Below are 25,866 nucleotides of genomic sequence, written 5' to 3'. Positions count from 1 at the left end.
TCCTGCTCAGAAAGGAATCTGTTTCTTTCTCTACCCTTCTACCCTCCCCCCCAGGTTTGCTTGTTCTATCCCTCTCTCAAATAAATAAATAATTTTTTAAGCAATTATTTTAATAAATAAAAAAACATTTTTACATTTTTAATTTAAAAAATTTATTTAAAATAAACTTTTAAAAAATCAGATTAAAAAAATCAAAGTAAAAGACCCAAATGCATCTACCCTACCTAATATTTAGAAAAAATAATACTCATATTTTCAAGAAAACTAAGATTGAAGAATAATCTATTTCCTAAACTTAACCAGAACTGATCATTCTTATAAGGGAAAAGGAATTGGATTGAGTAAAGAGAGACATTTTAAAATCATGACATAACTTATCTTCATGAAACCAAGACTGCAAAGGGGGCAGGAAGGAAGTATACATCCCTAGTACTCTCTTTCTTCTTACAGATAATAAGGCTTTAACCAAGAGAGGACTGAGAAGCCATTAGTAATACAAGAGCTAACTCAAATGAATAGGTGCATTAGTTAGCTATCTATTACTCAATGACAAGTTCCTTAAAACTTGGCGGTTGAAAATAAATATTTATTGTTTCACACCATTTCGGGAAGTCAGGGATTTGAGAAATACTCAGATGGCTGGTTCTGGCTGAGGGTTTTTCATAAAGGTACAGTCAAGGTATCCCTTGGGGCTGCAGTCTTCTGAAGGCTTATCTGGATCTGGAGGATTCACCTCCAAGATGGCTCACTCACATGTATGGCATGTTAGTACTGGTTGTTGGCAGGAGGATTCAGCTTCTCATCTCAAGGCCTCTTTGTGTCCCTTGTGGTAACAGCTGTTTTCTCTCAGAGTGACTTAAGAACAAGGGCAAGGATATCTTTTATGGCTTTGCCTTAGGAGTGCATGCCATCACTTAGCTGTATGCTTTGGTCACACAGACCAACACTAATTCAATAAGGTGAGAACTCCACAAGGACAGGATTATGAGGAAGTAGAGAACATTGTGGCATAGAGGAGCCTAACTATTATAATAGATTAACTAAAGAAACACAATGGTCTTGCAATACCAATGCAGCTTCAGACTAGATTAGCAAACAAGCATCCTAAGCCTTAATGTATTCAATATCTTCAACCACAACTCTGTATCAGAAATCTCAGAGGACAAAGAAAAAAGAACCATTTCAATAAAATAGGAGAAGTATAAGAGATTCGGAGGCTAGCTAGAGGCTGGTAAATGAACCAGCAGTGCTACATCTCAATATAAATTTCAGGAAGAGAACTAAAAGGGGATTCCAGCATTATATAGAGAGTAGAGAGTAGGGGCAAAGAGGTATCCACTCACCACACAAGTCATAGCATGTTTGAGAATATATATTGAGAAAATACTACAGAAAGAGAAAATAAAGAAAGAAAGAAAAGAAGACCACTCACAAAAACTCCAGGAAAAAGCAGAGTTAAAACATCACTTCCACTGAAGGACAATGTGAATTTACTTAATGCAACTGAACTATGCACTTAAAGAGGGTCAAAATGGTTAAGTGTTATGCTATGTATATTTTATCATATTAAAAATTTGACTTCCAGAACCCTAATAAAAATTTTAAAAGACTATCTGACAACCTCAAAAGAAGCAGGAAAGATGGTCTCTCTCTGAAAAAGGCTTAAGGAGGCAAAGCTAGCATAGAATGACATAGATCTGAGAAGAGAAGGTAACAAGATGAGCTAAAGAGTCCAGTTAGGTAGAAAAAGAGAGCAAGTAAGGGGTCTGAAATCAATATTACATTTTAAATCTACATCAGAAGTAAAACATATTAGATGTGAAGTTTCAAGAAATCAAATCATTATGAAAACCAAAGTTGCAAACTCTCCCAGCATATGCAAGAAAAAACAAATCAAGGAATTTATTGAGAGAGAAAGAGAGAGAAATGACTGATACGAAGGAAGAAGAATGAAGAGCCAACACATGTACAATTAAGATTCCTCAGAAGAAACTACTCAGGGACACCTGGGTGGCTCAGTGATTGAGTGTCTGTGTTGGCTCAGGGTGTGATCCCAGAGTCTCAGGTTTGAGTCCCACATTGGCTTCCTGCATGGAGCCTGCTTCTGCCTATGTCTCTGGCTCTCTCTCTATGTCTCTCATGAATAAATAAATAAAATCTTAAAAAAAAATGAAGAAACTACTTAGAACCAACAATCAGTGATTAATAGAGACTCACTTTCTTATGCTACAGAAAGGCTGATAGGTGTGTAATGATGCCATCATGACATGCCAGGGGAAAAGGTGGATCATGAGAGACAATCCCACACTTCTGGGAAGAGTTTAAACACAGAGATAAAGCAAGGAGTATCTTCATTCCTTTAAGAAATAAATGAATGACTTATAAAGTTACAAAAATCAGAAAATCAGGCCTTGCAGTGCTCTGCTTCTTCACTAAATGCTAAATATAAGGGAGGAGTAACTGCGGGAGTTTTGAGGATAAAGATTGTGACCTTTGGATTTTATGCTCAGGAAAGATGCCAGTCACATTTGGTGGCAGCAAATAGATCTTTGTAGATGTACACTCCCTGAGGGAATGGGTTATGTATTTCATTTATTACTGTACTTCTAGTACTTACCACAGCTATTGTTGTAAAACATGTTTCCAATAAATATTTATTGCATGAAAGAAGAAATATTTCAAAAATTGGAAAATACAGCATTCACCCATCTTTTTGGTAAACTTCCTGGAAAGTATGCCAAACAACTTAGATATGAAACAAAGGAAAAATCTAATGAAAGACACCTGCAAGGGATTTATGAAAGGCTTAAGTGGTGATTTGACTTAAAAGATGAGGCTCAGGAATTGTTATAAATCAAGCAAGCTCAATGAAAGTACAAATGTCTCAATACATAATCTTGGATTACAAGTTCAAAATGTGATTTTGATAAAGTCCAAGAAACACAAGTGGTAAGGTAGGAATGAGAATGGAGAGGAATCCACTGCAATTTTTGTCTTAAATAAGAGCACATGAAAAAAACATTTTACCAGACTTGAGTAATTAGAATCACACATGTTAAATATACTTCTTGAAAACTAAAATGTAAGTACCAATATGAATAAACACAATATATTCATTTCAAAACACTATACAGAATAAAAGTAAAGAAAAGGTATTTCAAACAGCACAAGGTATAGAACATGAAGACTGCTAGACAGAACAAAAGCAAAAAACAAAACGATGACAGGGAACAAACACCTCAGTTTTAATAATACCTACAAGTGGGTTACACTTCCTATTAAAAAGAAATAGAGGCTCAGATTGGATTAAAAAAAAGAAAAAGAAAACAGAATATATTTCTGCTCTGTTTACAAAAGATATACATAATCAGAATAATACAAGTATGATTTTTTTTTTAAAGGATGGGCAAATGTATTTTTAGTACTAACAAAATCAAAGCAGGGAATACAATATTAACGTCAGGTAAAGTTAAATGCAAGACTGAAAACATTAAATGGCAAAAAAAAAAGTCATTTATATTGACAAAGGAAACAATTCATTGTGAATTTTTAATTATTTTTAAACTTTGTTCATGACATACATAAAGAAAAAGTATTAGAAATGCATGAAAATGCTTTATTAAAATCTGATATTATCTATTTTCGGTTTCATAATGCTTGAGGAAGCAAATGATTCAGAATGGCTATCAATCTGAATAATAATATTATCTTTCTGTGTGCTTATATATATGTATATAATATTTATCTTATACCATATATTGGATCTATGAAGTAGTTTATACCATATAAAGTATGCATAATTAAGTGTGCATGTGTGTATGAATTTATATATATATATATGCCCAATTATATACACATTGCATATGTGTTTATATAATATCTACTATTATGTTACTCATATATTAATATAAATATTTATAAGCTTAACAGCTATGAAACATTTATCAAAACTGATCATTGAAGTTTGTAAAATTTATTCAAGAGGTACAAATGTTGCATCAATAGCAATAACATGTTAGAAAATAATGTCAAAGAACAACTCACAAACTAGGCCTGGATCTGAATGAATTTATAGCCAATTTTTATCAAATGACTGAGGAATACAGATTCTTCATTGTATTTAAAAGTATCCAGAGTATAAAAAGATGGAAACTTAACTTATACATTTAGCTATGGTATTAAAAATAATATTTACAGACAAGATTCTTAACTATTTGGTAAACTATAGACATTCTTACTTTGACAATTAATGTAAAAACAATAAATTAAATATTAACAAATGGAATGTTCTAATGTTATAAATCAATATATCATTATTTACATAAACATTAATTATTAAAGGAAAAATACATATAATTATTTCCATAACTTGTCAAAAAGATAATTTGATAAAACCTATCCTTTTCTGAACTCAATATTTTTATTGAAATAGAAAGAGTATTCCTTAATACAGTAAGGGCCTCTCTGGAGCCAGCACTATACCTAATAGGAAAGCACTAGAAAATTTCTTTACAAAGAGGAAAAAGACACAGATCCTATTAGTCTTTAATATTATCAAATATTGCTTTGAAATACCACCAATACCAATTATACCCAAACTCTTTCTGAAAACAAATTAAGAAGAAGCTTTTCCCAACTCATTCTATATGGCTATATTATATAAATCAGACAGCCACATCACAGACCAACAGCTCTCATGAACACATATGCAAAATTCTTAACAAAGTATTGGCAAATTCAATCCAGTAATACAAAAAAAGTATAGCATATCATGACGACATGAAGTCTATCCCAGAAATGCAAAATTGTTTTGGCATTAAAAAAGTCATTCAAAAAAAAAAAACTAAAAAAAAAAAAATAAAAAAAAAAAAATAAAAAAAAAAAGTCATTCAGTAGAGGGTCACCTCGGGGGCTTAGTCTGTTAAGCGTCTGCCTTTGGCTCAGGTCATGATCTCAGGGTCCTGGGATGGGCACCCACTCCATCAGGCTTCATGCTCAGTGGTGAGTCTGCTTTTCCCTCTCTCTCTTCCCCCCTTACTTGTGTTCACTCTCTTTTTCTCTCAAATCAATATATAAAATCTTTAAAAAAAAATCATTCAGTATAATTCATTATATGACCATCTCAATAGATGCCAAACAAATGATTTGAAAAAAATGAAACATCCCTTCACATATAATGGAAGCACAACAAAACAAAATCTGATAAAAGTCATTTGTGAAAAATCTACAGATAACATTATACTTAATGGGGGAAAATGAAATGTTTTTCTTCTAATCAGGAACAAGACAAGGATGCCAGCTATCATCATTTTTATTTAATCTTACATTGTTGGAGAATCTAGCTAGTGCAATAAGGTAAGAAAAGGAAATGGTAAGGCATTCCTTACTAAATTATTGGTATCCAAGAAATGAAAATGTCTTTATTCACAGAGGACATAATCATTTGCATACAAAAATCTTTAGTAATCTAAAAAAATTTACTAGAATTAATGAATAAACTTAGCAATGCCATAGATGTAAGATCAATATACAAGTCAATTGTATTTCTATATATTTTCAATAAGCAATCAAATTTTAAAAACACTCTTTACAATAGCATTCAAAAATATGAAATTTTTTGAAACTATATAATGAAAACTATCAAATATTGTCGAGAAAAATTATACAAGACATTAATAAATGTAAGAATAACAGTTATGGATTGGAAAGTCAATGCTGTTAGGATGTCAATTATTTGCAAATTGATATACAATTTCAGCGTATTTCCAATCAAAATCCTAGCAAGTTTTTTTTTTTTTTTTTTCTCAGTAAATACTGTCAAACTGATTCTAAAATTATTTGAAAATCCAAAGGGCACAAGCTGGCCAATATCTTGAAAAAGAACAAAGTTGTATCTGATTTTAAGACTTTTTTTAAAAGATTTTATTTATTTATTCATAGGAGACACACAGAGAGAGACAGAGACACAGGCAGAGGGAGAAGCAGGCTCCCTGTGGCGAGCCTGATGTGAGACTCAATCCCAGGACTCTGACCTGAGCCAAAGACAGATGCTCAACCACTGATTCACCAGGTGCTCTTGATTTTAAGACTTAATATAAATCAACAGTGATAAAACAATATGGTGTTGGCATAAAGAGAAAATATACAGTAATAGAAAAAAGTAGAGAGTCTAGAAAGAGACCCAGTAATAGTCCATTGATTTTTGACAAAGAAACCAAGGAAATTCATTAGGAAAAGAATAGTATTCTCCACAGATGGTATTGAATTAACTGGACAGTCATGTAGGAAAAAAAAAAAAAATCTAATTTTGGAGACCTGACTTTCTACCATGCACATAAATGAACTCGTTGACCTTAAACCCAAAACAAAAATAATAAAATAAAATAAAATATAAAACAGAAGCTAAATTTCTGAGACTTCTAGAAAAAAAAAACATAGGAGATAATCTTGTAACTTAGCATTGCATCCTATTTTTAGATAAAAAATAAAAAGCCAGATCTATATAATAAAATATTGATAAATTGGACTAAAAACTTTGGTTCTTTGAGAAGCACCGTTAAGAAAATGAGAAAGTAAGACATAGGCTAAGAGAATGTATTCTCAGTACGTGACATCGGACTTGTATCTAGAATACTTTAAGAGCTATTACAACACAATAATTAGAAGGTAGCCTAATTAAGAATCGTCAAAGATTTCAATCAACGATTCACAAAGAGAAGATATACAAATGGCCAAAAAGGACACGACAAGATTCTCAACATCATTAATCATCAGAGAAATGCAGCTTATAACCAGAATATGGCTTACTCTCTCTACCTATTAGGAGAGGCAGCATGTAAAAGACAGTATCATATGCTGGCCAGTATGTGGAGCAACTGTAATTCTTATGCAACAGTGAAGGGAATGTACGATGGTAAAACCACTTTGGAAAACAGTTTGGCAATCTCTTGCAAAGTTAAGTATAAACTTACTATATGACTCACCAACTCTACCCCTAAGTATTCACCTAAGAGAAGATACATATCCATGAGGAGATCTATACACAAATGTTCATAACAACTTGATTCACAATAGTCAAAAAGTAGAAACAACCGAATGTCCATCAACTGGCAAATGAGCAAACTGATACTGGTATATTCCTATAATGGAATAATAGTCAGCAATAAAAAGGAAAGAGCTGCATACAACGTGGATGACACTCGAAAGCTGACTTAACACAGCCAGAAACAAGAGTGCATATTCTAAGATCATATAAATGCTAAATATTTTTCTAGAGTATAAATATATTGTGTATATAGACATGAAACTCCAGAAAATGTCTAGTTTGTAGTATAGAAAACAGATCAGTGTTTGTCTCAAGTTGGGGGCAGGGATAAGGTTTGAGTCTGAAAATAAGAGGATTTGCAGAATCGATGGTGATGTGCTAATGTGCTATGTCTTAATTAAGGTGGTGGCTTTAGAGATTATAAATTTGTCAAAACTCACTAATCATGGATGGACCTTGAGGGCATTATGCTAAGTGAAATAAATCAGACAGAGAATGACAAATACCGGATGATCTCCTGTATAGGTGGAATCTAAAAAAAAAAAAAAAAAAATTGGTTGAACTCATAGAAAAAAATGATCAGAGTTGTGGTTGCCAGAGGCAGAGGTTTCGAGGTAGGGGAATTGGGTGAAGGTGGACAAAGGTACAAATTTCCAGCTATAAGACTAATAATAAGCACTAAGAGTATAATGCACAGCATGATGACTGCTCTATGATCTAACCAAAAACTGCAAAAAATCCTAAAACTTCTCATTAGAAAAACTACTTTTGCAACTATATGGGGTGATGGACGTTAACTAAACTTATTGTGGTGATCATTTCACAAAATATGTATGTCAAGTCATTATGGTGTATGGCTTGAATTTATACAGTGTGGTACGAATTTCAATTATATCTTAATAATATTGGAAGGAAAAAAAACACACCTCACCAGTCTACACTTAAAATGGGTGCATTTTATTTTATGTAAATTATAACCAAACAAAAACTGATTTTATAAAATATCTGTTTTTAACCTTCTATTATTCACTGCTCTACTCAGCAGCCAGCGATTTGCTTTTCATACACTGCCTCAATGTCATCAATTTCATGGGGACAATAAAAAAGGTAAAACAAAGAGTAGATCTTTTCTTGGTTCTTAGGCGTAATGCTGATCCAAATAATGAGGAAAGATGCAGAATGAAGCAGCTGAAAATCTACATTTATTGACCTGAGAAATCTGACAAATTTACTACTGAAAGAAGAGACCAGATAATTTAGGTAAGAAAGCAGAGATCTGGATCACCTCATGTTTTCATGGAGTGAAGTGTAGAGAAAAGAGTAGTAAAACACATCATTCAACTATTTTATTACCTGTTGTATAACACATGTTGGGGCCACTTTGAAAGATTTTGGTAAAGATTTAGCTTACATTAGAATGCTTTTATTCCCCTCAACGAATGTGACCAAACTTATGTCCTTATAATGCAACATCACAGTTGGACCTGCTACAAGCAATCCAACAACTTTATTTGGGTTACAGTAATTTCACTGTATGCTCCGGCAACACTAAACTGCTTATATATGTCCAACGACAGACACCACGCTAGTTCTCACTTCCTGTCTTTCATTGTGCCGTCCCCCTGCCCAGGAAACTCCTCTTCCCTTCCGCCCCACTCATACTGTTCTCTTTCCTTGGCTAACTCTAATTTTTAAAATTCGGGTTAATAGTCACCTCTTCCAGGAAGCGATCCCTGATTCCCAGATGATCCTCTCTTGGAAGGCACATTTTGAAAGTATTACTAATGCTCCTACCACACTGTGCTAGAATTATGTGTTACTCTGCCCGCGTCTCACTAGATGTGAGCTCCTTGAGGAAAAGCACAATGCTGTTTACCTTTCTAACCCTGGTGTCAATAGGCACCCACTAATTCTTTTCTTGGATGGTTGAATGAGTGCATGAATAAATAATTGAAAGAATATTGTTTCCAGCTGCAGTCATTTTAAACAGGCTTCTGTTTCCTCCTCTGTAAAACGCGTACTCCTAATCCACTTCCGTTTGTATTTATCATGCTCATGTTATATTATTTTATTTTTTATCGTCTTATTTTATCATCTTATTTTATTTTTCTGTCTACGTTTTGACAGACCTTTGTGAAAGCCAAATGCAATGAAGTCAAAGTGGCAAACCAGTACATTTAAGGGATGTCATCGGCAATAACAACGTTGGCAAGGATGACACTGTCACTGTGGTGTTTTATTGGATTGAAACTTACAGTCAAAGCATGCCAACCATGAGAAGTCCAGAGAGCCCAGCAAGGATGCAAGGATGGGAGGCTAGCAGCTACAGATGATCAGAAATAGCCATGGGGGAAGTCCTGCAGGGGCAAGTCCTGCAGGGGCAAGTCCAGTGGGGGGCAGGGGGAGTCCAGCAGGGGGAAGTCCTGTAGCGGGAAGCCCAGCAAAACAAAGCAGGAAGGATCCACAGGTCTTAAGAGTGAAGGTGGATGAGCTGTGAGTACCCAGGTCAGGGGACTTGAGGCCCCAACCCCAGGAGGCAGGGAGAGCCACGGCAGCCCCATGCATCAGCAGAGATGCTATCCCCTGTCCTCTTTTTGGGTTCTTGCTAGCAACTGGGGGGCCTGGGCACTCAAGACTGTGAGTCCAGCTAGAGGTGGCACCTGAGACTTCTGGGCCGGTTACACCTTGGGCAGAACCAGAGGTGCTGGGAATTCGGGAGAGTCTCAAACTGTGCCTCAAAGTGTTATGGGCAACCTGCCTTTGTTCCCACTGTTTTCATGGCCCTGGGACAGGAAACGCTTCTGGAAATAGGTCTTGAGTGTTATGGGCGGATTGGAGCTGAGCCAGGAACAAGAAGCTTCCGAGCAGGGAGCTGAGGAAGGGAGGGGATGAGTGTGTGGGAGTCCAGCCTCGCCCAGGAAGACGAAGCTCCGAGTATCTTGCTGTGTGAGGGCCCAAAGCTCCCCGCAGCCCCCTGAGGCTCTGACAGGAAAGCTCATTTCTTCATTAGCAGTGCTGGCAACGGCCCTACTGCCCTTAAGGGGAACAAACCCTTTCACGGCAGATGTAATTACCGCATCCTGTTCCAGTTGTGCGGGACAAATAAGCAGAGGCTCAGGGAGGAGGCGGAGGCCCCCGAGAGTCCCGAGAAGAGAGCATCTCCAGGTGGCAATGGTGTGGAGAACGGAGGTGAGGGGAGCAGAGCTTGCAGGGAAAGAAGGGGAACTGGGAGAGCAGAGGCCTGCTCGTCGTCCTGAGTCTACCGGGTACTTTATAGACATTTCCGTTAGGAAGTAAAATCATCCAGAGTATCATTAAAAAATAAACCACTTCCAGTGCCCCAGGGGGGTCGGTCTCCCCAGTAAGCCGTTCTGGAGTGGAAGGACTTGCTGATGGTATAAGAGAGAAACAAGGGGACGCGGGGGTGAAAGCAAAAGCAAAAAGAAAAGGCAGAAAAAGCTTCTGTGATAGTCTCCTTGACTAATGAGGCTTTGCAGGCCAGCAGGAAGGGCAGAGTGGGGCCCTTGGGCTACGCTTCAGGTGTTCCACGGGAGGTCAGATTCCCTCACCGCCTCACTCAACTCGTGTGCGAGTCAATCACCGCCTCCAGCTGGGAAGCCCAGATTCAAAGTGACAATCAACTACTTTTGCTTAATGAGATCAGTTCCCCTTGATCCTGCTCATGTCCAGTGGAGACTCCCTCTCAGAGGCTGGAACGTGCTCAAGACTTGGAGGGCCCCACTCCAGTTAACATCCACCAAGCGACTGCCTGTTTTCTTCTTTCCCTCCCTCCTCTGAATCTCACACGAAGAGAGGCAGCTACTTAAGCATTGGTCACTACCTTTAAACAGGGTGGGGGAGGAAAGAATTTCCAACCACTACCACCACCACCGTTTCATACTTGGGTCTCCGCCATGCTGGAGAGAAGACCCAGCACAGTTGGAAGCCTACAATGGCAGGTGCTCTGAGAAAGGAGACAAGAGGAAGCACACCCTGTGTCTGCTGGAATGCATGTGGTGCCCTTGGGCATGCTGAGGGTGGTAGTGGCCTCCTGGTGTTGATTGTTGCATAATTCACAGGCAGAGTCCGTGTGTCTGTTTCAGCCTGATTCCAGCTGATGTGGATGTAGAATCAGTGGCAGCCCACCCAGAGCTCCTTGGTCAACTCCCAGGTTGGTCTCCTCCAACCCATGGCCTAGCGATGCTTGGGTGGCTCAGCCGTTGAATGTCTGCCTTCCACTCAGGGCATGATCCCAGGGTCCTGGGATCAAGTCCCACATCAGGGCTCCCCGGAGGGAGCCTGCTTCTCCTTCTGCATGTATCTCTGCCTCTCTCTGTCTCTCATGAATAAATAAAATCTTAAAAAAAAAAGAAGAAAGAAAAAGAAAGAAAGAAAGAAAGAAAGAAAGAAAGAAAGAGAAAGAAAGAAAGAAAAAGAAAAGACAGTTGCCTTGCAAAGTTAATCGGAGCTGCAGGTAGCCTCATCCCTCTCCTTCACATACAAGAGAGACTTTCTCAGACATGGTCTGGCCCCAACCATAGTGCACTGCACGGCAATGTTACGTGTACACATCTCTCCCACACCCCGATCTAGGCTCTAGGCTTATAGCTGGGACTGTGCTCTAGTCACCTCCATAATGCACCATCTTACACAAACATGGTGGATTTAATTGGAGCTACTTTGGCTGTAAGTGATAGAAACCCAACCTACAGTAGCTTGAGCGAGGAAAGGTTATTTGTAGGCACTTTTGCCCTAGAGACATGGAGGTTTTCAGAAGAAGATGCGAATGGCTGTGAAAAAAGAAATATCGAGGACTGAAAGTACACACAGTTGGCCCTACAAGTCCTCTGAATCTACTATCAAGGGTGGTCATCCAGGAGGTAAGGGAGAAACAAACTTCTCTGAGGTTTCATCAACATCTGGCCGCATGAAGGAGTTCAGTATCTAAATTAAATACATTATCTCCGGAGGTGGCTGCAGCATGTTAGTGTGCAACCAGGCTGCTTATTATTTTCTATTGAAGCCTACGATTTTTATTCAGCAGCAAGAGTCAGTGCAGACCCACTGCTGAGGCCAATTAGATCTACAGAACTTGTAAAGCTGGTCTCAATTTTATCAGTGTCCGACTGATTTCAATAGCATAATTTGATATAGCAATTGCATAGAGAAGGCTTTACAACAGACGGCAGGCAGCATTGGATGCCTTTCCAATTCTAATTTTACTTTTGAGTTAGTTGGGCTTTTTACTTGCTATGACACATGTTAATATCCATTCTTATATTATAATCTAAAAAGTATTTGGAATAGATGCTATCAAATTCCATTCTCTCTTCCTCCGTAAGGGGAGCGTATTATTACTAACTCCTGTCTGGTTTATAGGTGGGGAGATGGAGACAGAGCTTTAGTGGTTTGCCAGATTTACATGGAAAAATGAGTCGATCAGAAATGAAAGGTTTCTAGTTAAATCTGATACACGAACATCTCGTTTCTTAGCTCTTTTACTTGCAACTTTCTTTGTATTTTCTAGTGCTCTTCGAATAAAGGCCAACCTTTAAAGGGCTCTGTGTGATCTGGCCCCTAAGTGCCTATTCTCAGGCCATTGTTTCTCCAGCTTTCTACACATTGGTGACACAGTTCCTTTGTTTCTCGAAAAGCCATGCTGCCTCTCACCTCAGGGCATTTGCACATGCTGTTCTGTCTCACCTGGAAAGTTTCCATCTAGCCAGGCCCAACGCATATGCATCCCTGTCCTAGTTAACTTCCATTCATCTTTACATGTCGGCTCAAGCATCACTGTCTCAGAGGAGATCCAGCCTAGACTAGCTCACACCTCCCTGCTGCCCATTGTCACAGCAGTTACAACACTTTGAACTTACATATATATTCTTGATGATCTGATTAATGACTATCCCCAACTAGACTATAAGCTTCATAAGAGCAGGAATCACTCTATTTTACACACCAGTGTAAATGCTATGAGAGCACGTGAATATCCTTAATACATCAAATGAATGAATGAACTCATGAACAGAGATAAAAATAGCAACGGCCTTACAAAAGACATCCGACAGCATTTCCAATTCCATTTTTACATTTGAACGAGTTGAGCATTCCACTTGGTCTGATGCATGTTAATATCCATTCTTATTTTTATAATCTGAAAAAGCCCGGCGAAGAGGCTAATCATTACTTTGCTGCAAAGCCAAATTTCCTGCTGCCCTATTTCTGATATACAGTTTCTCAACTCCGTGTGAAGAATGGGAGTCGTATCAAGCACAGTCACATCAAGAACTCACGGCATCACGATTGTTTGCTCTAAGGTGAGTTATTTCACCCAAGGAAGAGAATCAACCCTAGGGAATTATTGTCTATTTCCTAGTGAGCGCTTTCCCTCACATGAAGGAAAACAGAGGGACGCCACCCCGGGCATTATGATCCGTACTTCCTCGCACTCCAGGGTCAGTCTCTCCACTCCGAAGCCAGAGTCAGAGCCATCAGCTACATCAGCTACACGGCGATGTTGGCTGCCTGCATCTGCCTGCCAGGATAGGTTGCCCATGCCCTCCTCTTGCTCACACAAAAGAACTTCAGCCTCCCAAGGAAGAGATTCTCAGGAATTTATGACTCAATCAACTCACCCAAAAGGAGCATAAATGGGATTAGTTTTAATATTGTTAAGTTGCAAAAATACAAGCATATGTGCATGCCAAAGCGAAAATGTACGCAAGCAAAAGGGGAAAACATATGGGTACCCATATGGTGAAAAGCGCATTGCTAGACCTTCATACACTTCTCATTTACAACAAGAACCAAAGTTAGTGAACATAAATTTGCTTTGCAAAAATGTGAGAGGAACAGCTTGTTTGCCCATAACTGTTCCACTGAGCAAGATATGTATAACCTTGATTTCTCATCTCAGACACCTCTTTCTCACACTCTGGGGATTAATTAGGCTCGAAACACGATTTAAGATTAGAAACAAGGATGCTGGCTGCCTTGGAGAGGGACAAAGAAGTAGTAGCATGACTGGATGATACAGAGGGTCAACTAATAGGCAATTCCTATTAGTGGCTGGAACTTGTACCCAGGATAGCTTAGAAGAAAAATGAGGTGGGTAGGTCTCAGCGGGTTGATTTTAATTGAGGCAGAGAAACAACAGGGACTTACAGCAGACATCCGCATGACTGTGGGTTTCATTCGGAGGCTGTGAGTTCCTCAGAACAATACTGAGTGGTAGCCAGAAAGTGCCTACATATAGGAAGGTAGGTGTGGAGTTAGGGAGGGAAATATAAGAGCATGGGTGATGCTCAGAGCTAGTGAGCACTCTGGGGTTCCCAAGAAAATAAGCAAAATTTGATAAAATATATGTTATATTGTATCTGTTCCCACTGCAAGCCATGGGCACCATCTTTGTACAGTCTTTATAAAGAACTCTAGACTTGTTCAACAGGAACTAGCTCCTTTCGTATATTCACCACCACCTTAGTCAGCCGAGAGCCGTTGCCATTACTTCAACCCTTCCGAGCCTTTTAGGTACCTGTGGAATATTCCTGCTGACCTGTATTGACCTGTATGAGAGAGTAGCTGTAAACTTATTTGAAGTGATGCAGGAGACAATATTTTATAAATCACAAATTCCTATATACAGATTCATTTTACTTTTCATTTCTTTTGTTTTAAATTTTAATTTTGAAATAATTATTGATTTACAAGAAGTTGTGAAAATAATAGACAGAGGTCCCATGCACTTGTGACCAGCTTCCCCAGTCAATGCATCTTATGTAAAAAAGTGCTTTATCCAAAGCAGGTTATTGATATGGGGATAATGCAGTCAACTACACTATGGAGCTTGCTGAGACTTCACCAGGTTTTATAGGCACTCACTGTTATTGTCTTTGAGTATAATTCTATGACATTTCATCATTGCAAAGCTACTCCCTCATGGTGCTCCTTCCCTTCCTTGCCCAAACCTCTGGCAACCACTCATCTGTTGTGTGTCTTTAGAAATCTGCCATTTTGAGAATGTTCTAACAGTGGGATCACCAGGATGCAACCTTTTGAGACTGGGTTCTTTCATTTGGTGCAATACCCTTAAGGCCCATCCAAGTTTTTGAATATACTTCGAAGTCATCCCTTTTTATTGCTAAATAAATGCTGTTGCATCCCCATGGTGTGCATGTACCAGTTGAACTATTCACTCACTGAAGGATATTTGGGTTGTTTCTAGGTTTAGCTATGACAAAGAAAACTACAACATTCTGAATTTTTAGGTGGACCTGAGGGACTCTGAATCACCAACAAATGACCCAAGCCTGCCAAGGGATAAAAGGTAGGAATAGGCATAATAACAGGAATGACTATAAACAATAAAAAGGCATAGTAATAAATATGAGCACTTTCTTCTCAGGGCTGCTAGGGCCGTAAATGAGTTGAAATGGCCCCATTTTGCAGTCTAGGAGATCAGATAGAGGAAGTAGCTTTCCTAAAGTAACTCAGACTGCTAACTGCTTGGGCCAGACTTAATCTCAGGTCTGTAAGAACCCAAAGTGCATGTTCAGTCTAAGATAAAACCACCAGCCAAAGGGATCGACATCTACACAGAGCACAGGCTAGTGCTCCTTTTATTTGGAATGTTAAGGACTTGGCAATTTTTTCCGAGACATTCTTCTCAGGAATTTCTCACATGAATACTAAGGGCTGTATTAGAAATAGTCTTGAACTCATATATTTTGTGACCTCAGCATCCAGAAAAGTGAGAAGATAGAAAAGAGTTGCCCAACGAGGTCAGAACCGCGGGAAATGATTTCGAGAGTATTAGCGCTCTTAGCTTACGTGCAATTCGCTCATCTAGGAGACTCCTATATCTGAAATGAAAGCCAGACATGATTTTCCCCAGAACAGCTATCTGCAACATCACTTATCACATTCAGGGAAGCTCGTGCCCTTTCCTCTGAGAACGTTCTCTCCCACCACTATGTTCTTATTTAGGACTAATCAAGTTGGTTATACAGATTCTTGCTCATGACAGATTAGAAGTAAATAATCAGAAGACACGTGGCTGCTGAGAGGCAGGTATGCTGACTTTAGGATGACTGACAATTAATAGTCATTTGGAGAGACAGAAGGAAAAATGCAGGAATTATTTAAAACAAAACAGACAAAAGGATTTAAACAATATTTTAGGGCCCTTTTCCTGGTTATCCCTGTCTCCAAATGCTAAGATACAAACAATTGATATGCATGATGTTGATGTTACATTATAAAGATGAGGCCAAATAGCATTCAATGTACTCAAGGAAACAGAGGAGAACATAATACATTTTTAAAATGTTTCCATTAAAAATGACTCAAGTCAATGATAAAGGAGTCAGCTTTGGTAACCTGGAAAATTCACTTCTGTGAAATAACTCATTCACTTGCTCCCTGAGGTATTACTGTATATGAGTAGATTGTAGGAGCAACTCACTCACAGGTGAATAGCTGTCATCTTAAAATCTCCATGGAGAGGAAACAGAAAAGAAGACTTTATTATTTTCCCAGAACATCTGGCCTTTCCAAATATGTCACTGGAAATGGGGCCAGGTGTGCAACACATTCGAGTGGATTACAAAGGCATCGTAAGAGGGAACAACAAGACTCCTCAGAACACAGCAGCCTGTGTTGTCTCCTCTGTCACACCCATCTTTGCAACTTTGGTTTAATCATCAAAGAAACTTTGGTTTCACATTATTCAGGTGCAGCTTAGTTTCCACATTATTCATGGTTTTACATTCACGAGGCTTCCAATGAGTGCTGGCCCAGTGCCCCTTCTCCTGTCCTTCCGGAGGCGAAAAGAAAATCATCCTTGGATCCCACCTGTTTTGCAATGTCCTCCAAACACACTGGCCACTTGCCAATCCACTTCGCCTGCCTGTTTTGGGACCTGCCCACTCTTTTGGAGGGAAAATTCTTTGAGGGAACAGCCTGTGATTCCTAATTTTAATTCCTAAACTGGAGGTCACTCCGTACAGATTTCTACGTGCAGGGAGGCTATTAAACAAGTGCTATATTCTCTAGCAAATCCACATAAGTGTATGTTTTTTTAAAGAACCCATTATCTGCTCCTGAAAATAAATCAAATATAACTTTATATCTGAAGCTGAATAAATACACGGTCAAATGCTCAGTGGTTTGCATGTCAATTGCAAAACCCCCGAATATATGTTTATACAGTACTTTTTTTTTTTTTTGAGATGCTCACAATACTTAATAATCGCGATCCTGTAACAATCTCAAATTTTCCTTAGAGGTGAGGCAGATGTCCTCTGGGCAAATCTAGTTTCTGGGAATCCTAGCACATCTGTCAACATTGCAAAGGAAACTGGAAGTCAAAAGATCTCCAGCTGGATATCCAAGTCTGGAGAATGGAAATACTGGGGAGACTTTGGACCCACATCTGAGATCTTGGTGCTTTTTTTCAAAAAGCTCACTATGCTTTCATAGGAAGAAATGATTTTTGGTTTGTTTAAGTGAAAATGAGTCAAAAATACAGTTACTTCCAAAGGGTTCCCAGGAAAGTGGCAATGATGGGAATATTTACACTATGGAAACTGGCAAATGCCACCAGGGCTCCACTGCCTTCACCACCTCAGCCCCAGTCAATTTTAAACACTTACCAGTATACCAAGACCTAAAAACCCTTCCTTCTTCAACCTATGTCATGTCAGTATAGATCATAGTCCTGTATATCGAGCTGTTTTACTTTCTCTCTTCATTACATCTTTACTTTTTATATTTCAGACATCCCGTATTGTTTCTGATCCATGCAGGCTTTCCATATTATTCTCTAGTGTGATAATGGATTTTTTGGATCATGAGCTTTTACATTTTTCCTATAATTTCTAGGGATTGGTGGCATGTGTTTGGTCCCTTTTTAAACTATAAGCATTACCATTATTCTTAATCTTTAATAATTTGCTCTTTAAAATATTCTATTTCTAAATTAGTTTGTTTATTCATTTCTGTTATATAGATGCTTTAATTTAACCAAGAGATTTCAAACCTTGCATTATTAGCATTTTGGGAACAGAGCTGTCCGGTGAGCTAAATAAGTTCTCCAGTGCAATCCTATTGGAATTCAAAGGAAATGTCATTGCGACTTTTATTTCCTATTCTTGCATGCTGAATTAACCAGCAAATTGTTCTAAAAATGCTATTTGATGTTCAAGTTTTATTGGCTGCTCTTCTAAACCTTTAAAACAACTTCCCAGAGCCTCCTCAACTCTAAGTGAGAAGGAATAGCCTTCTAAAAATAAATAATGGTAGTCACTCTGCAGAAGCACATTTTAAACTTGCAAATCTTCCAGGTTCCAAAGCCTTTCAAATTTGGAAAACAATGCTTTGAGTTTAAATGTTTAAATGTCATTGAGAGAGGAGGAGAAAGACAATGGGGGAACAAAAGACAGCAAAGTGAAGGCCAAAGCTATGAAAAAGCAAAAGGTACTGAAAGTAGATCATAGCCTGAGAGATTTGAAGAGCAGAGGGATCATTTAAATGTAGGATTTTCTGAACTTCTTTGAGGCTGAATTGTGACTATTACACTATATAAAAGATTGGGAATATGGATGAATTTCCCTTATTTTTAGAGAGAAAACTTACCAGTGTACCATTATAAGGAATCACATCAAAACATTTACACAAAGTCGAATTGCCTTTCAAAAGATTTCTAGGCTCAGAGAACTATGCATTTAGGATCAAGTAAATGCATTTTGGGGTTTCAAGCATTTATAAAAAAAAATCTGAATTTACCAAATACATAGAAATTGGTCTGATGTCTAGACATAGTTTTCTATATAATATAAATCCAAAATTGCCCCACACTTCAAGCAAAATTCCCGTGAGGCTAATGTCTTTGGGAACTGTTGGGGCCAGGCGGGAAGGGAAACTCCTCAAGATGGCAGATACGCCAAAATGGCTGAGGTTCCTGTCACCACCTCCACTTGGGACGCCAATAATGACCTGCTGACAGCTTGAGCAGACCCTTACACCTCTCCTTTGGACTTCCCCAACCGAACCCAATGCCCTTCAAACCCCAGAGGAGGAAGTCACCTTTGACTGGACGAATTGCAATCCTTCCTTTGCATAGTGAGGGTCACTCTGACTGGTTGGATTGCAATCCTTCCTTTGCATATGAGCCGACCAATAGGAAACCGTTCTGCCTTACAACGTTATGTAAACCCCCGACCACCTTGTTGTCTTGGCACGACTTCCCCCACTCACTCTCTTTCCCCCCGTGAGTCGTGGAACCTCGCCCGAGGGTGCCTGCAATAAAATCTGTTCTTGGACCCTCGCTTGCCTTGGCGGTCTCATTTCCATCTAGTTACTAAAAAACTTAACAGGAACCTAAGCTACTGCTCTGTTTACCTTAAAGTTGGGCTTTGTGACGTCCCTCATGTCTATTTTAATATTCTTGTTACTTAATATTACTTTATAATACAGACATTTTGTATTTCAATAGCTGAGGTCTGTATGCAAAGAGTGTTCAGCAGCTCTGCTAGCATTATCCTTCCTTACAGCAGGGCTGGAGTTGACGTGTGTATTTCTCTGTTCACATGGAGGACATGAGACAGGGAAAACTGAAATGGTGCTCCTACCAACAAATCCAGTCTCTCACCCCAGGGGAGTATTGCTTATGTAAATGATACTACAAATCAGGGGCAAACTTTCAGTTCATTATTTCCCATATCTCTATGTGTATATTTTTAAAATTTCACTGAGATTTTCATTTACATACAATAACATGTTCCTGTTTTTACTGTATAGTTTGACATTTTGACCTATGTAAGCGGCAACAAAACCAGCAGCCCATTCAAGGTATAAAACATCTCCATCGGGATCCCTGGGTGGCGCAGCGGTTTAGCGCCTGCCTTTGGCCCAGGGCGCGATCCTGGAGACCCGGGATCGAATCCCACGTCGGGCTCCCTGCATGGAGCCTGCTTCTCCCTCTGCCTATGTCTCTGCCTCTCTTTCTCTCTTTGTGACTATCATAAATAAAAAAAAAAAAAAAAACATCTCCATCACCCAGAAACATTCCCTTGGGCCCCTTGGTAGTCACATCTCCCCAGACCCCTACTCCAGGTAACCACCGACTTGATTTTAGTAACTATCAATTAGTTTTGCCTCTTTCGAAAGTTTTGTATAGATGAAATCAAGCAGTAGGTATTTTTGTGTCTTGCTTCTTTTGCTCAGCCCGATTTTTGAGAATCATCTGTTTTGTTACATTAGCAAGGAGTTGTTCCTTTTACTTGCTGAAAAGTCATTTGTTGTCTGAATATATACAATTTATCCATTTAATTGTTGGAAGTTTGAGGTTATTTCTAGTTTCAGGCTACTCTAAATGGAGCTGCTATGAATATTTATGCACAATGTATATTTGTAGACAGACATTTTCATTTATCTTTGGTGAACACCCAGCAGTGGAATTGCTGGGTCACATGTTAAGTGCATGTTTAACTCTATAACTAAGTGCCAAACTGCTTTTCATAGTGTTTATAGCACTTTAGAGTCCCAGAGTTATGGTCTAACCAGCACTTGATATTGTCAAGTTTTTTTGTTTTGTTTTGTTTTTAAGTTTTGGCCATCTAATAGTTGTGTAGTGGTATTTTATTATGATTGAATTTTCATTTCTATAGTAAATATATTGAGCATATTTCCATGAGCTTATTCATGTGTCTTCTTTTGTGAATTGTCTGTTCAAATTTTTCATTCATTTCAAGATACGTTGTTAGAATTGATGGAGGAACACACAGGTCAAGCTGAGGACAAGGCACGCGCTTGGGTAAGCACATTGACAAGTTCTTGAAACAGGCAAAGGGACATTCCTCTACGGACTCAACTGCCTCCATGTTGATACTTTGCTAAGGGCAAAAGGCAATCTTAGCCCAACTCCCCAGGATCCTGTAAGTCTACTTTAACATATAAAAATTCCTTTAGAAATTTCCCTTTATCTCTATCCCCCAAGATACGTGTTGGCCATCACCCCCCAAGCACATGGCCCATAGATACACATCTGAAGGGTCTCATGACTCAGGTTTTATTAGAGGGTAATGAGCGACATTTCCCCAACAATAGCTAGCCCCCTCTAGGTCCTGGAAACCTTGCTTCCAAAATTCCTTAGAGAGGACGCTATCCTCAAACCCTCCCAACTCCCAGGTATATAATCAGCCACCCCTCACAAGCCGGGGGCAGCAGCTCTTCCTGCCCACGAGTCCTGTCCTGGCGCTTTAATAAAAACCACCATTGTGCACCAAAGACATCTCAAGAATTCTTTCTTGGTGGTCAGCTCCGGACCTCACCTATATTCCAAAACTTCATCAGAATCACATAGTAAGAATTCTTCAAACAGCCCAGATGAAGCCCAAACATAACCCAGACAAAGCCCAAATTCTGTGCCAGATATATGTATGGTAACTGTTTTCTCCCAGTCTGTGGCTTCTCTTTTCATTTACACTCAATGGTGTTTTAAATTTTGATGAAACCATTATGAATTGAATTCCACCCCCTAGCTCCCCCCCCCCAAAAAAAGATAATCTGAAGTTCTAACCCTAGTGCTGTAGAATGTGACCCTATTTTACCAAGTTTTTACAAGTTTACCAAGATCAGATGAGGTTATTAGTGTAGGCAGTAATCCAATATGTTGGTGTCCCTATAAAAAGGGAAAATTTGACACAAAGAGGGGCACACAGGGAGAAGGCCCTGTGAGCACGAAGGCAGGAGTCAGGGTGACACATCTAAAAGCTACAAAACACTGAGCCTGCCAGCTGACCACTGGAAGCTAAGGGACAGGCACTGGGCAGGTTCTCCCTCCCAGCCCTGGAGAGGAACTGGCCCTACCTACACGGCATCCTGGACATATAACCTCCAGAACTACAAGAAGCACACTGCTGTTGTTTAAGCCACACCATTTGTAGTACTTTGTTACAGCAACTGTGAGAAAATAATACAAATCCAAATTTATTCATGTTTTCTTCTTTTATGGTAAGGGCCTTTGATGTACTAGCAAATCTTTCTCCATCTCAAGGTTACTAAGATGTGTTCCCACGTTTTCCTCTAGATCTAGGTTATTTTTATATCACACACAGGCATACTCCATACATTCTCCTATTTCACTTATGTTCATGTTTGGATTTTCTAATGCTTGAGGGAACATTTTCTCCTTGTATAATTTATAGAATTTATCGTATTTTCTTTTTTCTTACATTTTTTTTAAATTTGAATTCAATTTGCCAACGTATAGTATACCACCCAGTGCTCATCCTGTCAAGTGCCCTCCTCAGTGCTCATCACCCAGTTACCCCATCCCCCCACCCACCTATCATAGTTTCTAGTAATGTATAAATATACCAAGTGACTTTGTGCCTTCAGAGTTCAACTTGGAGTAAGTTTTAGTTCCAAAGGGATGAGGCCCACTGTTCTTATGGTTCCCATCCCACTAAGGCAAAGATGACTATCACTTATATGTAATACCAATCATTGAGTGCCCAGTACATGATTCCCAAGTGTTCTCCTTTTCCATCATCCTTCTGTTCACGTGGACTAGTTATGTGTAGGTCAAATAGGTGTGGCTCTGGGGAAATGTTCTGAAAGTCCTGAGAAAGGAGATCCTGTTTTTCAAGGCTAAACAGTAACAACCAACATTTACAATAGACAATCTAACCTTCTATCACTCTTCTTAAAGAAAAGCCCAGTAACCAACTGGTCTACACATCTCTACCTTGAGAAACTAGTATCTTTGAAGTGATTCTTATGGCACCTCTGTTCTTCCTGGTTTGGAAAACAGAAGTCTTCTAGGGTCATAAGAAGGAGTGAGAATATAGTTCAGTACATTTTCTCTTTATAAATCCTTTTGTTTGGAAATGGAATCCTCAGTGACTGATGCGTGCAGCCCATCTGCTTTTACATTACGGCGTTACGAACACAGCGTTGCTTTCTGATTCCCAAAGTTTTGTTGTGCTTTAGAAGAAATTCTTCAATAAAATAATAGAATACCTCTAAGCTAACGGTCAGGCACTGGGCAGGTTCTCCCTCCCAGCCTGAACTCTGAAAAATAATTCTGAAAAATTCCCAAAGGTAAAGGCCTTACCCTTGACGGACAGGTGTCTCCATGTCACAGTTGGCTCTGGTCTGCCGATAGCAAGACACAGCAGGGTCACACTGCTCCCCTCATTTACAGTGATGTCTGAGGAGATATTCATGATCTGGGGAGGAACTGGGAGGAAACAAAGGAGAAAAGAAATGCATGAAAATGATTTTTTGCACTCAAAAGGAGGTATTAGCACATAAATATTTGCACAGATGCTTTTATGATAAGTATTATTCTCAATAATAATGTTCAGATGGCTTGATTTGCCAACCATGTGGCCATTAACACTGTGCACAGCTAGTGCTCAACCCCGGTTCTCCCCAGACAATGGCAAAAGCCTAAGTACTTCCATCGTTTTGTTTTTCTCTTCTTTTCTTCATTTCTTACCTGAAAGACTATGACTCATTACTCAAGGGACCTCAAAGATCAACTCCCTTCTGCAGTTTTCCCACACTTCTCCCCAAATCCTGAGAAAATAATCACCTTTCTCTCCCACTGTTTTTGTCTGAACTTTCCATGTGGAGGGGACTGAGCGTGTGGTATCACAGCTGATTTTTCATGCCTGTCTTTACCTAGGGTTAGTTGCTTAAAGAAAAGGATGGAGTCACATACATCTCTTATTTCCTCAGTGTCTGGCACAAGGCTGTCAAGGGTCCCTGCTTCATTCCTCTTTGAAAGAAAGATCCAAAGAACGGATGGAACAAATCTGAAAACTACGGGGTGGGGCTGGGGGTGTGAGATCAAAGCTTTTAATGGAGGATTTCAAATACCTACACCTTTCTTCTCTGTTATATTTCACATTCTCTGAAGAAAGGCAAGAGAGGAGGCTCCAAGCCTACGGCTATGCTGATTTATTCAAACTGTCAGTTTAATTATGAATTATTAATTACCAAACAGGTAGAGTACTGGTAGGTTCCAAACCACCCAGAGTCAGTGGCAAAGGAGAATTACGACTGATACTTGATTCAGACAACTCCGCAGCCCGGAGTTTTATGCTGCTGAGACTTTAGAGGTAAGTCTTTTCAAGGAGAAGCCATAAGTAACATGTAGAACATTTGACTTCTTAAGGGAATCTACATTAGCAAATAAATAAAAATCACCTCGCTTATAAATCTGCCATATTTTGGATTATTTCTGCATTAGGATTTGGCCTGAAATTTCATTGCACATATTTTACCCAAATACACACTGGGAAAAAAAAATGGTGTGCATTCTAACTACACTGCATTCTCTTGAGAAAACTGTACTACCTGTTTTTCAGTATTTTCTAGCTTGTTAAAAAATAGTTCTGGGCTTAGAAATGTCAATACTTTTTTCACTTTTATAAAGCAACAACTTCAGTGCACCTTCCACAATATTCTCAGAATAATGCCTGCTTTAGCTAGATGTGTTGGGCCACCTGAAGTTCTTTCTCTAGACCCAGGAGTCTTCCTGGTGCTGGTGTTAAGGTAGACACAGCTCAGGGGACAGGGTTGAAGAGTCAGGTCAGTAGAGGATAATTTAGTACATCCGATGCCCGGAGATGGATCTCCCAACCCAGCCCCTGGTTCAGAATCATCAGTTCTGTACATGCCATGTTTCGTCTCATAGTTCAAGGGGTCCTGGATTCATAGATATTGATAAAATTCCACGGATATTTAGCACCTCTTCATTCTCCAGGTGCTCAGTCAGAGTCACCCATTAGGAAGAAGTTTCCTGGAGTGGAATTGCAAAGGTTAATCCAAATAATCTCACGAAGCCCCGGGCAGTGCTACCATCCTGGCACTTCCCGAACGGCCCTGGTACTTTCTCAAAGGAAGAAAGATAAGTAGAGCATCAAGGGTGTGGATGCCAGTAAGAAAGGAAGCACAGAGAGTGAATCGGGAGAAAGAAAAATTCTTTTTCTCCATTGTGATATCCTTACAATTAATATGTACTATCAAGAATGTATATTAATACATAATGCTTGTCTTCAAATTGCTTGCATGTATATTATCTTACGGTTACTTCACAAATTATGAAATAAATAGAATATTCTCACTATGAAAAATGGAAAAAGAAATGAGGCAAGGGGGAGGGTAAAGTAAATTTCCCCAAAGGACATGGGCAGTAAATGGCGGAATTCTTTCCATTAGGTTAAGCTGCTTCTTTGTTTAACATCTTATCGATGCCCCAAACACAATATTTATATTTGCATATTCTGTTTCCTCTGCTTTGAATGATTTCCCAGGGCATCTTCCCTCACAGCACTTAACCACGATGAACAAAACCACGTCGTTCGAGCTGCTTCCCCAGCACTCTGCACAGGAGGGTAGGAGTCCATCTTAGTCATCTTTGTTTCTCCAGGGCATGCTACTGGCAAGCAGCACTTACCAAGGGAGGCTCTCAATGCTTTTCATTTAATTTTAAATCTGACTTGAATTTGGCAATACTACTATGGCCCTCCCCTTGTTAGCATGACAATTTTTTGAAGAAGGTAGCACTCGAAAATGAATAAATGCTTCTACCTATTTTGTCTAAGTGCAGACACTTATCTGTGGCAAAGGAACCTGTTTCTAAGTATCTATGAATCTGTGTCAATCTATGAATCTATATATCTATTTATCTCTCCATTTACCACCCTATCTACAGCTAGTGTTTATGGGTATATAGGTCAACACAAAAATGCACAGCAATCTTAACCAAAGTATCAAAATTACTCACAGAAAATGACAGGATTCAC

At 39.1% G+C, this 25,866-nt stretch overlaps 1 protein-coding gene across 5 annotated transcripts in view; it reads right to left on the bottom strand.

The window, feature by feature from the left end:
- The window catches only part of OPCML (opioid binding protein/cell adhesion molecule like), a 1,015,083-nt gene that overhangs the window by 75,622 nt on the left and 913,595 nt on the right, over nucleotides 1-25,866 (bottom strand). For all 5 annotated transcript variants that reach the window (XM_038535609.1, XM_038535607.1, XM_038535608.1 and 2 more), the window contains one exon: nucleotides 23,166-23,291. In XM_038535609.1, coding sequence (XP_038391537.1) covers nucleotides 23,166-23,291 — 126 coding nt within the window. The remainder of the gene's footprint in view (nucleotides 1-23,165; nucleotides 23,292-25,866) is intronic.

Source organism: Canis lupus, chromosome 5 (genome assembly GCF_011100685.1).
Source record: "Canis lupus familiaris isolate Mischka breed German Shepherd chromosome 5, alternate assembly UU_Cfam_GSD_1.0, whole genome shotgun sequence".
Lineage (NCBI taxonomy): Eukaryota > Metazoa > Chordata > Mammalia > Carnivora > Canidae > Canis > Canis lupus.
This window is presented reverse-complemented; position numbering and strand designations above follow the sequence as displayed.